Source organism: Antechinus flavipes, chromosome 3, assembly GCF_016432865.1.
Source record: "Antechinus flavipes isolate AdamAnt ecotype Samford, QLD, Australia chromosome 3, AdamAnt_v2, whole genome shotgun sequence".
Lineage (NCBI taxonomy): Eukaryota > Metazoa > Chordata > Mammalia > Dasyuromorphia > Dasyuridae > Antechinus > Antechinus flavipes.
In genome coordinates, this window is record NC_067400.1 from 171,498,354 (window position 1) to 171,516,386 (window position 18,033).

The following is an 18,033-nucleotide window of genomic DNA, read 5'->3' on the forward strand; positions in this document are numbered from 1 at the left end:
TTTGTGTGCAGAGATTTAAAATAAAATCATGGCCATTGGGAGCAAGATAGTCTGTGATCACTTTCTTCTCTGGGAAAAAGAACACTTTTTGGTTGATAATTTTGTGTGACCCATGAATGATGCTTTAAATGTCAAAAGGACTTTTGGCAGAAAAATGGTTCCTCATCCCTGCTCTAGACCTTCTTCTCCATGGACTTATCTCATTGGTTTGTGGAAAGTCATTGGATGATTAATATTATTTTCCTCATTATCAGGAATATTATTTTCTTTATTATCATTCCTAAGACCAAATTTCAACAGTAGAGGATTAGGGAAATTTATTTTCTGGTAGGGATAATATTAATCATATTCCCGACTTTTAGATATAACTAGAATGTTTCATTTCAGGAAGTAATAAGTTCCCTGTCACTGACTGTGTCCTTCAGTAGGACTCCAGATCAGTTTGTCCAGGATAGCTGTGTTGTAATGAGAGGAGACCCAAATTTTAGAGAGAGATTGGATGTCCAGTGTCCCTTTCTACCTAACCACTTATAATGAAAAAGGTACATGAATGAGACTGTTTCTGTCCATGACATCTCCTTTGACATTAGGGACTAGGTCTTAAGGATATCTTCTAGAATTCACTTCGGCTAATATTTCATTCTTCTTTCTCACTGAAAATTTCAGCATCCAAAATTTCAGGATCTGTTCTTCCTCTGATACATAACACCAAGTTCATCAACACCATCAACTTCCTGCATTTTCTCTGCTACAATCCCAAAGAACTTCCTCTGTGAATTATCTCACAGAGAGAAAAAAAATTGCGAAGCAAAAAGATGACTCAAGTAGGATTTGAAAGTAAATAGCTGCTGACATGAAAATTCAAGAAGATTGTTAATGTCAAATATTTGGGGAGAGAAAAGATGCTTATTACATAATGACCTTAGTTAAAGGGACAAATATTGCTGAATAAAAAAATGGATGAATATCTATATTACAAAAAAGGGAGAGGAATGAATAGAAGCCCTCTCCTGAGGCCTGTAACTCTTAGCCTGTCATATGGTTATAAACAAATCATCCTGGAAAAACTAGATATAGGATTCATAAAATCGTGATCATTGTTCTCCATTGTTCAACATAACTGGCTATAACTAAAATTAGATATTTTCTTAATTTTTGAACAGTTTTCTTAATCCACATACCTTCCCCTTTTGCAATATCTAGAGGTGAAAAAAGGCCATTTTTTGCTTCAATTTCTGCCTAACCTTAATCACTGATTGGGCTTTGTCTCGGTCAAACTGAAATTTGTTAAAAAACTTAGTTTAAAAAGGTGAAGGTCTCCTACTGCATCCAGAACCATCTCTAGTCATTCTGATTTATATCTGGCCAGTGGACCCAGATGGCTCTGGAGGGGTGGGGTAGGGGGAAAATTAGGCAGGTGACCTTGCACAGCCCTCCCTCACTTAAATCCAATTCACTTACATGTCATGGCGTCACCTCCCTGATGTCATGGATTTCTTTGAGAACGAAGGACAAATAACAACAACTCCCATTCTGGCTTCTCCTCTCCGGACATTCTCATTGATTCTTTGCTGACATAAAATCTCTCCATAAGGTATACTTGTCCTGCTTTATCTAATCTTATTTCTCTACTACTCTTGTTTTTGCTCACTAGCAATATCACCTATACTTTTCCGCTGTAGTCAGTGAAGTTTGCTGTCCTTGCCTCTTCCTCATGCTACACTGCTCCAGGTTTTTATTCTTAATGTCCATTGTGCCTCCTACCTGACTCCATCTTCCTAGACCTTTCCCATGTGTGCCACACAAAATCCTTAAATTTCCTAGATTTTAAGAAGTTTCTTTCTTTTTTTAACATTAAGCTATTGTTTTGTGTATCATAATGGATAGAGATCCAGTCTTGAGTCTTGTCTGTGTATGTGATTTAATGTCTAAGTGTTCTAGACAGCTATAAATTGATATAAAAAAGACTGTAAATTGCAGAGGAGATACCATCTTGTATTGGGTTATGCTTTTTAAAAAAATTTATGGATTAAATCAAGTATTCCATAACATAGATTTGCAGTTTCATGTGCAATAATCTCTTTTTATTATATTATTATTAGCAACTTGCTATTACTTTTATATAAATAGTTTTCATGTAAATTTCTTTTTTCTTTTTCCCTCTTTTTTTATTCTCCTTTCTACCCCTCTATATAGCTACTATTTAAAATTCTGCATTGATCGATAAAGGGATTCTTTACTCTCAAATTACCCATAGTGAAACCACAAATCTAACTTCTTATCCCTATCGTTTCATGATCCTTAATTGTTCACAGTTTTGAGTTTTAAAACTGAATCCTTAGGTTACTAGTGAATATATAGCTCTGGAGTTGAGGATATAAGTTCAAATGCAGCTTCAGATACCAGCTGTGTGTCCCTGGGCAAGTCACTTAATTCCAATGGCCTCCCCACTTCCAAAAAACAAAAAAACAAAACAAAAAAAAAAAACTACCATAAATTTTAGGTTGAAAGAATGTTTAAAGGAAGTTGGTTGTTTGGGAATTTTTTTTAACACTCAAACCTTTCTAAAATTTCATTTTATGGGGCAGCTAGTTGGCACAGTGGATAGAGTACCAGTCCTGAAGATAGGAGGACTTGAATTCAAATCTTGCCTCAAACACATCCTAGCTGTGTGACCCTGGGCAAGTCACTTAACCCCAATTACCTCAGCAAAAAAAATAAAATAAAATAAAATAAAAAATAACACAATTTCATTTTATCCTCGCATACATGTATTTTTAGAGCCCTGTTCAAGCTATATTTTCTTCCTGCATCCTTCTTTGATTTCCTGAGTTTCCTGAGTTCTGATTCAATGGCTATTGAGTATCACAGCCTAGAATTTGTTCTTTCCAGTCTCTTTTTATGTTTATGTTTGTGTTCTCATCTAGTTTGCCTTTTTCTTCAGGACAAGTACCCTCTGCCTTGCTCCTCTTTTATCCCTTACACTTATGGGCTTATAGCAAGTGCTTAAATAATGTTTGCTGGAGGGCCCTATTATACCTTAGCTAATCTGTAAATTTAAGTAACCTGTGTTTTGGGTTTTTTCCCCCACTGGGTACTAATGGGCTATTGACTCTCTTTAAATGGCTCATTACCTTATAAAGATATTTTTTAGAAGCAATGCCTTCCAACCTCTGGTAGCAGTCGAAGGGTGGCAGATGGGTGAATCTGGAAAGCTGGGATCAACCTCTCACATCAAGTGGGAGGGGAGCCACCCACTCCCGTCTCTAGGTAAAGCCTGATTAGAGAGAGTAGGAGTAAATACTAATGGAAAAGTCATATTTCATAACATTGCCAGGAGGCAGCAGAGAAGAATTCCCATCAAAGGTGACACTAAGGTTATAGACAGTAGAGATATATGAGAGGTCAGAGTGGAAAAGCATACACGAGATGGAAAAGTATTTCATGAATGCCCCTCTTGCCTTAAAGCACTTTAGACTTTGATGCGTTAAGTTGAAAGAAGATATACATTTGCCTTCTGTCACTGGGAGCCCATTATTTATAGAGTTGTTTTAGTCATTGTCCATATAGTATTTGAGGGTTTCTGTGAAATCCAGAAATGGAATACATAATAGCGTCTTCTAGTACTGAGTATCTTTAGGATAATCATCTTTATGATTTGGTTTAAGAGTCTGAGATTAATTTGAGTGCTGAAAAAATGGATATTTCTCAGAAGAGCATAGGACTTGATTTTCTAGGTGGCAAAGCTTGGTAGAGATATCTGAGAATACCATATCATTTTTTTTCTTTGTGATAGTTCTTGTCAGTTAATTATATGGTAAAGGGATAAGGGGAAGCCATCTCTGTCTGCTTGAAAGAACTTTGTCCTTGAAAATAAAAATTAACAGGAATATACAAAATTCAACCAATTTGATAAAGTGTTTTTTTTTTAATTTTGAAAAAGGAGCATTTATTTGACTGCTCTAAGTCAATTAGATCAGGGCTTCTTCAATTTTGAACTATGTCCAAAGGGCCATCAAACTTCACATACCCTTTGATCCAATAGAGTCTCTACTGGACCTGTATCCCAAAGAGATTATAAAAAAAAGGAAAAGGACCTATATGTATAAAAATGTTTGTAACAGCCTTTTTTGTAGTGGCAAGAAAGTGGAGACTAAGCAGATGCCCATCAGTTGGGGAATGGCTGAATAGGTTATGGTATATGAATGTTATGGAATATTATTGTTTTATAAGAAATAATCAACAGGATGATTTCAAAAAGGCCAGGAGAGAGTTGCATGAACTGATGCTTTAAAAAAAAAAGTGAGTAGAAGCAAGATAACATTGTACGTGGCAATAAGAAGATAATGCGATCATCAACTCTGATGGATATGGCTCTTTTCAACAGTGAGGTGATTCAAGCCAATTCCAATAGACATGATAAAGAGAGCCATTTACCTGCAGAGAGAAGCCTGTGAGGACTGAATGTGGATTACAACATAGTATTTTTACCATTTTTTGTTTTCTTTTTCATTTTTTCTTTTTTGATCTGATTTTTCTTGTGGAACATGATAAATGTGTAAATATGTGTAGAAGAATTGCACTTGAATTGCATATTGGGTTCCTTGCTGTCTAAGGGAGAAAGTTGAGGGAAAGGAAGGAGAAAAAATATGAAGCACAAGATTTTGTGGCCGTGAATGCTGAAAAGTACCTTTGCATATATTTTGAAAATAAAAAGCCAATTAAAAAAAAGAAAGAAAGAAAGAACAGGGCTTCTTAAACTTTTTCCACTCATGACCCCCTTTTGTCCAAGAATTCTTGTGGGACCCCAGCCATTTTTATGTCAATTTCTAACAAAATTTCAGAGTTCAGGAAGTGATAGAATTAATACTTACCAGGAAAGGTTCCAAGTCCTTAAAACTGCAGCCTTTTACCTCATCTGCTTGCCTATAATCTCTTTCCACTTTAGTCAGTCCTATACTTTACCGCAGATTCATTCCTTTGTTGCATTCTTTAATAACTCTTCTCCTTCCCCCAAATGCCCATAGTATGAAAGTCAAGCTCCTCAGCCTAGCATTCAAGGACATCTGGGGTGTGGTCCCTTCCCTTCTGATCCAATCTTATTTCACCTATTCAGAGCCTTCACGGTAAAGATCACATGCCACTTTCTTTATATGTCTTTTCTCTTACACCTTTTCTCTGACCTCCTATGGCATTTCTTGTCTATAAATGTTTCGTGTATATAGACAAAATTGCAAATGTCTGTAGAGAGCTAATCTTATCAAATCCCTTATGTCTTTGCTCTTCTTCTCAAAATGGATGGACATAAGAGCTCAAAAAGGAGATGTTGAATGAATGAACTTAACATAAAAAGACTAGCAACAGGGAGTTCACCCTTCTATCCTTCATGGGAATCACTACCTACTGTTTTACTACCTTATGTTGAAATAAAAATGAAAAAAGCTACTCACATCAGGTGGGTGTTTACCTCTGGTTTTATACTCTTAAAATCTTCCGCCTCCAGTGTGGGGAATCTTATGGAGAGGAATCTTTTTTCTCCTGACTTCAGATATTGGAGATCTGAATTGTGTTCCCATAGATTATTATGTTAGTAAATGTTCATATATTCTTAACTTGACAAGTGTCAGCCATTATATGAGTTTGGGATGATACTCTTGAGTATATTATGTTTTGAATAAACTTTGGTGCCCTGGCATGGGGCATCTAACCACAAAGTAGAATATTGCTCTGTGATACACTATGAGTTCCAGACGACTGATCTATAAACTAACTTTTGGAATGTAACCCATTTGTAAACTTTGAAACTCCATGCAAACAAGAATTACTTTTATTTTTGTAGGTAACTTCCTACACTGACTTCCAAGTTAAAGATTTGCATGACTTGTTCCATAATTTTTGCCTATTGTAGGATGTTTACATTTTACAAACTGAAAAGAAATAGAAACACTGGATTTTAAAGATTAAAAACAAACCCTAATACTTGATTTTTTTTTCTGTCCTATAATTTGATAGTTTAGAGATATCAATGACAGAACATCATAAGAAATTTAGGGGTTGAATTCTTCAGCTTTTGTTTTTCAGAGAGGAAGATAGGGAAGTTACTTCCCTTTGCTAGACTTCCCTTCCCTCATTTCCAAAATAAATAGGAGGTTATTATTGAATTCGTAATTTAACAAATAAAAAAAATTGAGGGCATTAGATTAAGTCAAAGCTTCTTAAACTTTTTCTGCTCGTAATCTCTTTTTGCCTGAGAAATTTTTACATGACCCCCGATTTATAAGTATATAAAATAGGCATACAAGTCAAATATTTACTGGTAATAAATCATAATTTTATGATCCCCATATTCAGTTACATAATGGAGTTGTGAACTTCAATTGAAGAAGCTGAGGATTAAATGACCCCTAAGGTTCCTGTCAGTTCTCAAACACCATGAACTTCTTTTCCTACAATATAAACTAAAGAAAATTAACTAAAATACTTTAATCACTGAGCAATGTGGCTGTTCTAGCAATGTGGCCTTGGTTAGAAGAATGTTATTCCTTGTCATCTGATAGGAAAAAGTAAAGAGAGCCCCACTGACAGCTCCATTAGGCTGAATTAACAATTGCAAATAATCATTTTTCACTTGCAATGAGTCTACTAGATTTTTCTGGGTATTTAAAACAAAACTAAAATCAAAAGCAAGAGAAATCCTATTGTAACATCAAAGTTTCAAGGCTTCTTAAAACTAAGTAAGGAATATCAGCTTAGAACTCCATAGAAGCCTTTATAAAATAAAGTTGGATTTTATAACCCACGCTTTCTCTCCTCCCCCAAAAAAATCCTAGATAGAAGAGAAAAACTAGATTGAAAATAAAGATTTTTAGGGAAAATATGATGAAATAATGCTGTTTTAAATGTTGACATAATGGAACAGACTGTGGAAAAAGGGATAACAATTCAGTTTTGGCTTGGATTTATTGGCTTGATATTTTAAAATGTAGGCTCATGATTGAAGAATCATCTGGTTTATCCCTATGAATCCAAACATATATAAAACACAGCCTTCTAATTAAATACTATGGAAATAATAGATTTCTCTTTTTTAAAAGTTGTTTTCCATTATTGTAATGCGCAAAATTTGGCTTCAGAAGGCATGCATGAGCAATGGTGTGGGTCACAGATGTGCACTAAGGAGAAAGAAAGAGAAATGAGATGAACAGGAAAAGTGCAGAGTAAATAATAATGAAAAAAATGCTGCTTTGTATTGCTTATCTTAACATTATAAAAATGTTAAGTGAGAGATATATATTATATTTCTGTCTCCCCTGGTACCAAGCAGTGCTTTACATATAACCCAAAAAATTCTCAATAAAAGATTACTTGTCAATCAATAAGGATTTGCACATGGTGTTACTTTGCTAAGGATTGGGGATTTAAAAAATGGTAGAAGATAGCCCTTGCTCCTAAGGAGTTTATAGTACTAATGGATCTGTTATTTCCCTCCCCCCCTTTCAAAATTAATGCATTTATTTTAAGTGCTTCAACTATATCTGTAGGCATATGACTTTCATTGGCATCATTAGGAATCTGAAAAAATGTCTTTATTCTTGTAAGTACATTCACTAGTAACTACAGCCAAGTTTTCTGTAATAAATTTTAAGACTTCAGGATTGTATTATGAATTTTTTCCTGTCACTTATGAGTTTTTCATGCTCTAATAACTCATGTTAAGATTTTAGGATCATGCATTCATTATGTCTCAAATGTTACTAAACTATGCATTGCCTTTGATCTAACAATATATCTACTAGGTTTATATCCCAAAAAAGTCAAATAAAAAAGAAAAGGATCCATATGTACAAACTTATTTGTAATGGCTCTTTTTGTAGTGGCCTAAATCTGGAAACTAAAGGGATGCCCATCAATTGGGCGATGGCCAAACATATTATGTTATGGTAATATAATGGGATAATACTATTGCATTGTAAGAAATGATAAAAGAAACAGTTGTGGGGTGTTTTTTTTTTGAATACCTGCAAAGACTTGTATGAACCAATAGAGAATGAAGTGAGCAGAACAAGAAGACTCTTTACATTGTAAAGATAAAATGAAGAGCCCTAATCAGTACAGTGATGAACTGTGATTCCAAAAAACTGAGATAAATTGCATTGTTGACTTGTTGAAGAGAAATGAGTACAAAAGAAACAAATTTTTGAACATGGAAAATGTGGGAGTTTTGTTTTGCTCAACTATGCATATTTATTACAAGGATTCCATCTTTTTTTTTCTTTTTCTAATTGTGGGAGATAAAGAAATATATTTTTATTCTTTGAAAAAAATTAAATTAAAATTTAAAGGCCATAGGATTGTAAACCTAGAGCTGGAGGAAATCTCATAGGGTCATCTAATATATATTTACTTCCTTTTACACCTGAGGAAGCTGAGGTTCAGGGAGGTTAAAGTAGGAAGCATTGGAAGCAGAATTTGAACTCAGATTCTTCACTATAGAACTATTTCTACTTCCTCTGTATCATCCTAGACCTGAATCATCTTTACAAAGTGATTTCTAGTGAAATGGGTAGTTCAAAAAAACACCTAATCTTATAAGGGAAAGATTCTGAAAGAAAAGTCATTACTTTGGGAGACATTTGGGAAAGAGAATCTATTAATTACCGCATGTATTTTTCAGTGTGTGGTATGAAAGTGATAGAATTCCATATTTAAAATAAATGGCCTATCAAAACCACAAAATCTTACAACAGGTTTCTAGCTGATTAGGAAAACTTCATTCCTTATTTTAAAATCCTGGTTTCCTTTAAGACTCTGCTTAATTTTCTCCTTCTAAATGAAGTTTTTCCTGGTCCTACCCAGTTACCAGTATACCATATACCCATTACCAAAACTTTTTTTTTAAACTGTGTGTGTATGTATATGTATGTGCATATGTTCTACATATTCTACATATGTAGAGCAGAGAGTGTGAAGACTCGTCCTCCTGAATGCAAATACAGCCGTGGGACCCTGGACAAGTCATTTAACCCCATTTGCCTCAGTTTCCTCATCTGTAAAATAAGCTGATGAAAGAAATGGCAAATCACTCTGTTATTTTTGCCCAAAAAAAAAAAAAAAAACCCAGATGGGGTCACAAAGAGTCAGTCATAATTTTAAAAGGTCTAAATAACAAACAAATTAGCATATACTTTTATGTATACATGTTGTCTCCTCCCCTAGAATATAAGCTTTCTGAAGCTAGGATCTAATTTCACTTTTGTCTTTTTATATGCTGAATCATAACATAGTGCTTCATACATAGTAAGGCTTAATAAATGCTTATTGATTGATATCTATGTAAATTTAAAACATCTTTATAGCTTAAATCAGATCTTTCAGTGTCTTCTAAAACTAACTATAAACATCTTTGCTTTCCATTTTAACTCTTTCAGTGACAGTTATTTAACTACTGGATTGCTTGCTGAGTATAATGGTACTTTGCCACAGGCTTAAAAAGTTAGGATGTTTGAAGCTGATTGATTTCAATAATATCCTTCTATTTTGTTTTTTCATTGATATTGTCTTTCTCGCCTTAATCATACCACAATTCACAGTATAACAGCTCCTTAATAAAGATGGTAGCTCCACAGCCACTGTAAGGCCTGAGGAATAATGCTTGTTATTTTGATCATCATTTTTGCTTTCTGGGCAAATTTTAAGCTTTTACTTTTTGGTACTTCAGTTATTTACTCAATTGGTTTTGAATTTGGCACTTACTGATTTATAATGTATTAACAATATAAAATCTGAAGAGTGTAGTGTGAGGAGCATAGCACAGTACCTCAGGCAAGGAAGCCCTTGCTCGCTCATCATCTAATCTTTCAGTTCATATAAAGAATGGTTAACCTCTCTGAGTTTTCCCTTTTCTTAAATCAGAATTTTTTTTGGTCACAAAATAACTTCCTTGTTTAGAATTCTCTATTAATTTCTGTGCTAAGACAGGAATGTTATTAAATTGCTTTATTATCTGTAATGTACTGTACTCAGACACAGAGACACACTGTGACTTGATGATGTCTTTCTTGAACCCTCTTATTAAATCAGTATGGCTAATTGACCCCATTTCCTGTTCTTGGAAATTTGACATGAGTTCAATGAGACCCTGGAGATGTGAAAGGGGGATGGGATCTGTTACTTGTTATCCAAAAAACCCTTAAATTTGTAACTACTGCTTTTGTCTTCTTAGCTAGCTTGTTTTTTATCTTAACCAGCCTCTTGCCCCCATTTCAAATTCTCTTCTTTCCAGGGACTATTCAGAGCCCAATATAAAGTGAAATCAATCAATTAGAAGCTAAAAACCTTTAAAAACTCTGATTCCTAATTTCTTTCAATCCTACTCAAAATGGTTTCTCATTCTAAACTTTGAGTGAATAATTGAATTGTAGATTGAATAATTCAATTCTGAAGCTGAATATGTTGAACCAACATACTTTTGGTGACATCTGGGTGTTATTTTACTGTTAGGTTTTTTTTTTTTTAATGTTTCAGATTGCTGAATCATTCTTGATTATGGGATAAACATGGCAAAGGTGATTTAAATTACAATGATAAATAATAAAAATTACCCCTTAATGTACTTAGCATGGAAGAACTTGCTATTGTAAAGGATTATATGCTAAAGTAATTTTTTAAAAATCCATCCTGCTGTTAATATCTCTTTTCAGAAAAAAATTTAAATGTCCATAACTGTTTTCAGATTTGGGAAGTAGGATAATTAGTGGTCATAAGGGAAATAGTATAGTTAACAGGGGCAGCTTGGTGGTACAGTGAATAAAGCACTGGACCTAGAGTCAGGAAGATTTGAGTTCAAATTCATCTTTAAACACTAGCTATGTCACCCTAGGCAAACCACTTAACCCTATTTGCCACAGTTCCTCATCTGTAAAATGGGGACACACTGGGAGGGAAAACCACTCTGGTTATTTATGCCAAGAAAACTCCATGTACTTTTGGACACAACTGAACACCAAGAAGTAGCTAATATTTATATGGTGTTTAACATGTGTCAGGCACTACACTAAGTGTTTCACAAATATCTGATTTTATCACCACAACACTTTCTAGGTGTCATTATATTATTATATTATTTTATGGATGAAGAAACAGACACAGCTTGTAAACTATATTTGAACTCTAAAACTATTCACTGTGCCATGTAGCTTATTTGTAATTCAATTATTTGATAATTTTGCAAAAGGCTGAGTAGCCAGGCATGCTACATAGATAAAGATAGAATTAGTTAGCCAGTGTTATTACTGGCCCCCAAACATTCACTATGCAATGGAGTAGCAGCCTTAATCTAAATACAGTGACCTTTGGAGATGCAGGTATGGAATATAGGAATGAAAGTGTTGGTAGTTTAAGAAAGCTGGGTTCAGATAAACCTCTTTCTATTTCCCATTATGTTTTCCTAATCTGTGAAATACAAGGATTGAATCAAAAGATTTCCCGAGTCATTTCCTATGAATAGAAAGCAAAAGAAATCAAGTACTTGGCTAAAATATTCCAGATAAAAGAATGGAAAAAGTCTAGGGGTGAAGGGGAGTTGCCTTTCAATTAAAAACTAATTATTTTAAAAATTCTACTTTTTATTACTTTTGTTGTCATCATTACAAAGAATAATCTGCTAGGTGTGGGAAAGGGAAAAATTCAGAAGTGAAAATCATTTAAGACAAAAGGTTTATTAAAATAATAAAATAATATAAAACATTTTAATATACTTGTTATTCTGTGTCTATAAGTGAAAATGGAACAAAGCATTTTAAGATCCATTTACTACAGCAGTGTGGTTTGAGTACAGAAATAGTCAAGAAAAACCAATAATTCATGTGAGCCATAAGCTGAATTCAAGAGGAAGTGAATAATAATTTTTCCATGTTTAACCTACTAATTTTCTGGTGAGGTTTTTGGTTTACAATGAGGACTTTCCTCCCAAATTTGGGATAGGGAGTTTCCCCTTCATAATCTACATTTTTTATCCATAAGCATTTCCTAGGAATCTATGATGTGCCGGGCATTCTGCCAGGGTTTGGGTATCCAAATACAAAAAAAAAAAAAATGAGATAAGGAGTAGCTAGTAGTTGGTGCAGTGGATAGAGCACCAGCTCTGAAGTCAGGAGGACCTGAGTTCAAATGTGACCTCAGGCATTTAACACGTGCTGGCTTTATGACCCTGGGCAAGTCACTTAACCCCCAATTGCCTCAGGAAAAAAAAGACAGCCTTGGAGGACTGAGCCCAGTGCATATATATGGTGCAGGAACCCCGCTACAATTTGGCTGTTTCGCAAATCCTAGGAGGATGACCTAAAGCTTAATATGTGGACTACTGTATATATTGCTAGAGTAGTTAGGTGGTATAGTATATAGAGTATCTGGTATGAAGCCGGGAAGAATCATCTTGCGTTCATACCTGGCCTCAGATACTGTGTGTATCTGTGTGACTACAGGCAAATCCCTTTATCTATTTCCCTCAGTTTTCTTATCTATAAAATGAGCTGGAGATGTAATGGCAAAGCATTTCATTATCTCCACTAAGAAAACCCCAAATAGGGTCACAAGGAGTTGGATATAACTATAGCAATTGAACAGCAACATGTTCTTTACCTTGGTGGGATAATAGAAAAGGATCCTTGCTCCTGAATACAAAGAACAGCTAGGTTGTTTAGTGATTAGACCACTGGGATTGTAATCAGGAAGACTTATCTTTATGAATTCAAATCTGGCCTCAGATACTTATTAAATTGAACAAAAAAGCAAATGAACTGGAGAAGGAAAGGGCAAATTACTCCACTATTTTTGCCAAGAATATCCCAAATTGGGTCATGAAGAGTTGAACATGAATGAAAAACTACTGAACAAGTATAGTTATCCTTTCCACATTAGAGTGAGGGGCTTTTAGTGCCCTCACAATCTAGAAAAATTTACCTAAAATATTTTGGTCTTCCCTTCATACCAGAGAAGAAGTCTGAATTATTTTGGTATTAAAGATAAAATATGTTTATATTACACGATTCTCTCTCTATATATATTTTTATATGTATAAAACCTTTTTTGTTATCTTTTACTGGCCTTTGCATATACTAAGCAGCTTCTGCAAAAATCCCCAAAAATTTTCTTTTGATTCCTTATTACCAACCTGTGATATATCAATCTTGGTATGAAAGGGATAAGTGGTACTGCTCACTAAGCTGGTTCTTGTTACTGTTTTGCTTCCTTCTTGAAGGGCGGCTAAGAAATCAGAGAGGTGATACCGTAACATACAAGTGAATGGGATTGAAGTGATGAAGGGCTGTGCTTAAGTTCTCTAAGTTGATTATTTTGTGTAGTTCGATTGATGTTATAAAAATCCAAATGGCCCATGACAGAAAAAGGTTCTCTACCCCTGTCGCCACAGTTCCTCTTTTTGCTCTCCCCTCTCTTCCTTATGAGCCCGCAGATTAAAAGCCTCTGCTCTAGACTCTACTTCTGCATTTCCTGGAAAAGATACTAATACTAACTAGCTTTTGGTCTGTTCTGGGAAAACCCAATGAAGAATTCTCAATTCCTTGACCATACACTTTGACTTCATAGGGTTCATTCTAGACCTTGGAAGCTATTTCATTTTACAGATAGGAAGCTCAGGGAAACTATACTTGCATCTGCAATGGTCATTGTATCTAGACTAAGGTCACTTGCCTGTATTAATAGATAATAGGCACTAAATCCTCTGACTCCAGGACCCATTTTGTAAAGGTCCACATTTTTCCTCTGCCTAATTAATATTTGGCCATCATTTTTTGGCTGTTAATTTACTTTGGCACCTACCTTAACAGATTATGATGGTAAAAGTTCCTGATCTTGAATCAAAAGGCCTTCAGCCTCTAAGAGCTGAAGAAGTAGGGAATACATAGTCATTGCTTAAAGAAATAGTCTCATTTACCTATTTTAATGAGTTAGTAAAATGTAGTCACTCTTTCTTCTTCCCTGTGGAAAATAAAATCACTCCACTTATAAGATCAACCTTATAAGATAATATCTTTTTTATTAATTTAGACAGTGTTGTAGGGAAGGATCAAATGAGATAACTAACCCCTGACCCTCATTTAATCTCCACTTTGATGTAGCTGTTGGAATTGCTTCACAATTGGATAAAGGGGAACTGTTTCTGTGAGGTATTACTGGAGAAAGTGTGTAAGCAGCAATTAAGCAGTTCCCATAGAACCCCCAGCAGAGGAATTTCCCTTCTAACTTAAGAGAAAAAGGGGGTGCAAAATAATGGAGAGGAAAGGAGAATGAAAGGGGAAGAATGAGGGGGGTAGAGGAAAAGAGGGGGATAAATAAGAAAGGGGAGAAAATAAGAAAGGGAAAGGAATAAGGGGGAATTAGAGGAAGAGAATAAGAAAGGGAGAAGAAATAACAGGGGAGAATAAGAGAAAAAGGAGTGAGAATAAGAAAGGGAAGTAGAGAATAAGAGGGATGAATAAGAAGAGGGAGAATGGGGGGAAAAAGGGAGAAGTAAAAAGAGAGAGGGTAGGAGGATAAGAGGAAAGAGGGAAAGAAAGAGAATAAGAATGAATATTTACATAGAAAGGCTTTTCTTTTACTGAGAAAAACAGAAGACTCCTGAAGTTTCGAGTCTGTGATGGCTATATCCCTCTTCTCACACATAACTCCACATGGTTATTAAAGCCTTGGGGATATGCCAGGGTTGTAGCTTCAGATCATTCAGAGACAAAGATTCCCCTGAGCTGGAAACTGGAATTCCTTTTTTCCAGACACGTGACAATTCACCCTTAGGTGTTTTTAGACATGCGTGGCTCTGTGTGTGGTTGGTTAATCTGGACTTGGCAATTTTATAGAAGATGAGGTAAAGTTTTCCATTAAATGACAGTGTGTGTGTTTTCTGTTTTCTCTTCAGATGAAATCATGCACCAAGATATCGCTCCCCTCTATGCCGCCGATATTGAAGATCAACTGAAAAAGCAGTTTGCTTACCTGTCTGGTAAGTGTGGAAAATGCACTTTCCAAATGGGAGATGGGAGGGAGGAAGGGGCAGCCAGTTAAAGGTGTGAGTTCCTCAAAAGCCTTTCTGGTTATCCCTAGAGCTTAACACACTGCCTGTCACGTAGTAAATGCTTAATTATTGCTTATTGACTATTAACTATATTTGTCACATCAAGAACTCGTGCTATTGGTTTTTCCAATTCTGACAACCCGATTTATGAGTATTCAGACCCAGTGCTTCATCAATTCCCAGTCAACTTCTCTAACTAGAATTTGTAACAGTGAAAAATGTATTCAAATATCATTCCTGAAACTCAAGAAAGGAAGAGATCTAGAAACTTAATTTTGTTCTGATTAAGTTCTATTATATGGACTGGGTAAGAGATATAAACTCTATTTTGTCTGATTCTGTGTTAAGATGTAGGAAAAGCTCTGTCCAGTGAATTGGTGGTGGTGGGAACAAAACATAATGCACATCACAAAACATGCTGTCAGAGTAGAGGATAATTTGAAAGAAATAAGCATTTATGTAGTGTTTAATACACACCAGCGCATTTGATCCTGAGAACAACCCTGTGCGGTAACTTGTTATCTCCATTTTAGAATTAAGGAATTTGAGACAAATGGAGGTTATTGACTTATCTGAGGTCACATAGCTAATAAGGATTAGATTTGAACTCAGATGTTCCTGACTCCAGCCCCAGAGCTCTATCTATAGTATCATCTAGCTGCCCTGAAAAAGAAGGGAAGAGGGACATGCAATTAAAGTCATTGTCCAATTGGATTTTTCAGTTCTATCTTAACTCAGCTTATGAATGTTGTCCCATAACTCCTTCGTTCCTATAATGCCTCTGAGCCTTTCTGGCAGCGGCACTCACATTTATCTAAGCAGAGTCAATAGGATCTTATTTTATTCTCATAAGAAACATGGGAGGAACATTCTATTAAGTTAATCAACATGCATTAAGTACATTCTATGTGCCAGGCACTATGCTGAGAAATGGTAGTACAAAGTGAGACAAAAGACAGTTCCTGCTGCCAAGAAGCTCAGATTCTAACAGGTGAGACAGTGTGAAAAAAATTGTGCAGAAACAACATGTAGACATAAATTGGAGGTCATCAACATAAGGATAGTACTAGTGAGGTCTAAAAAGTTAGAGACATAATTTCTGGATAATTCATCATGTTATTAATTGTGGTTAGTGAATAATTAATAAAAGGATGGCCATTTAGCCTCCTCTCATAAACCAAATGCCACTCATGGGGACCTTTTGATGTTTATATGCTCTTGGAAGATGGATGTTCCTAACAGGTGACAATCAACTTCAATTAAAAAGCAATGAGAAAGTGAATATGATAATCAAATATGGTCTTATTCTAATGAGGGGTTGGAGAACATGACTTTGAATATATCACTCTTATTCCTAAATCACCACCCTCAGTCTTGAGCAATCTAAAGGGTGTCTTCACATTCTTCACAGTGTCTACAGTTTCCCCATCCAAACCTCAGTAAAACACAAAACTCAGTGATGAGATGTCTGAACAAGACTGAGGAGAATATTAAATCCAATCTTATTATTAGTCCTATTCTTTAGAGGCTGATTTTTACCTGTTAGAGAATGTAGAACTAGGAAGGGAAAAAAATCTCAAATCTCCCCAATATTAATAATTGATTATTTAAAAACCATTTCTCTCAATGGTGAATCTTCTGGTAGAAGGGAACACTTTATATTTCACTTTAAAGAAGCCGAAAGTTAGAGAAAGAATAGAATTCTAAACATGGGAAACAGCCAATGAAAATGTCTTGATTTGGGAGATGGAGCATCTTATTTTAAGAATTGCTGAGGAACCATTGTCACTGGATTGTGCAGATGACACAGAGTGTGGAGAAGAGTGAGGTATAAGAAGATTAAAAAGCTAGGAAGAGGCTAGGTTGTAAAAAGCTTTAAAAATCAGGGGATTTTGTATTTGAACTTCAGGGTCAAAAAGAGCCTCTAGTACTGACTGAATAAAGAGATGACATAGCTCTGGCTCATGGTTAGCCTGAGTCTTAGAGAGACTAATTTGACTGTTGAGTAGTAGAGAATGAGGAGAAACTTAGGGTAGCATAGCCAAACAATAGGCTATTGCAGTGGTCCAGAGATGATGGCTTAGACTTTTTTTAATGTATTATTATTTATATCTTTTTATTTACAAAACATATGCATGGGTAATTTTTTCAACATTGACCCTTGCAAAACTTTCTGTTCCAAATTTTTCCCTCATTCCCCCCACTCTCTCCTCTAGATGACTGGTAGTCTAATACATGTTAAATACGATATATGTATACCTATTTATACAGTTATCTTGCTGCACAAGAAAAATCGGATATAGAAAGGAAAAAAAAAACCTGAGAAGGCAAACAAACGCAAGCAAACAATAACAGAAAGAGTGAAATATATTGTGTTCCACACTCAATTCCCACAGTCCTCTCTCTGGTTGTAGATGGCACTCTTCATTACTGAATAATTGGAACTGGTTTGAATCATCTCATTGTTGAAGATCCATCAGAATTGATATATAGTCTTGTTGCCGTGTATAGTGATCTCCTGGTTCTGCTCATTTCACTTAGTATCAGTTCATGTAAATCTCTACAGGCCTCTCTGAAATCATCCTGCTGATCATAACATTCTTGTACCATAATTTATTCAGCCATTCTCCAACCGATGGGCATCCACTCCGTTTCCAGTTTTTAGTCACTACAAAAAAGGTTGCCACAAACATTTTTGCACATGTGTGTCCTTTTCCCTCCTTTAAGATCTCTTTGGGATATCAGCCCAATAGGGTATGCACAGTTTGATAACTTTTTGAGCGTAGTTCCAAATTGCTCTCCAGGAGGGTTGGATCCGTTCAAAACTCTACCAACAATGTCCCAGTTTTCCCACATCCCCTCCAATATTCATCATTATCGTTTCCTGTCATCTTAGCCAATCTGAGAGGTGTGTAGTGGTATTTCAGAGTTGTTTTACTTTGCAT

At 35.3% G+C, this 18,033-nt stretch overlaps 1 protein-coding gene across 1 annotated transcript in view; it reads left to right on the top strand.

Annotated features, from left to right (window-relative positions):
- Positions 1-18,033, top strand: part of MCF2L (MCF.2 cell line derived transforming sequence like) — a 249,890-nt gene that overhangs the window by 101,684 nt on the left and 130,173 nt on the right. Inside the window, 1 exon segment of the mRNA XM_051984227.1 lies at positions 14,933-15,016. Within this exon segment, the coding sequence (XP_051840187.1) occupies positions 14,933-15,016 (84 nt within the window).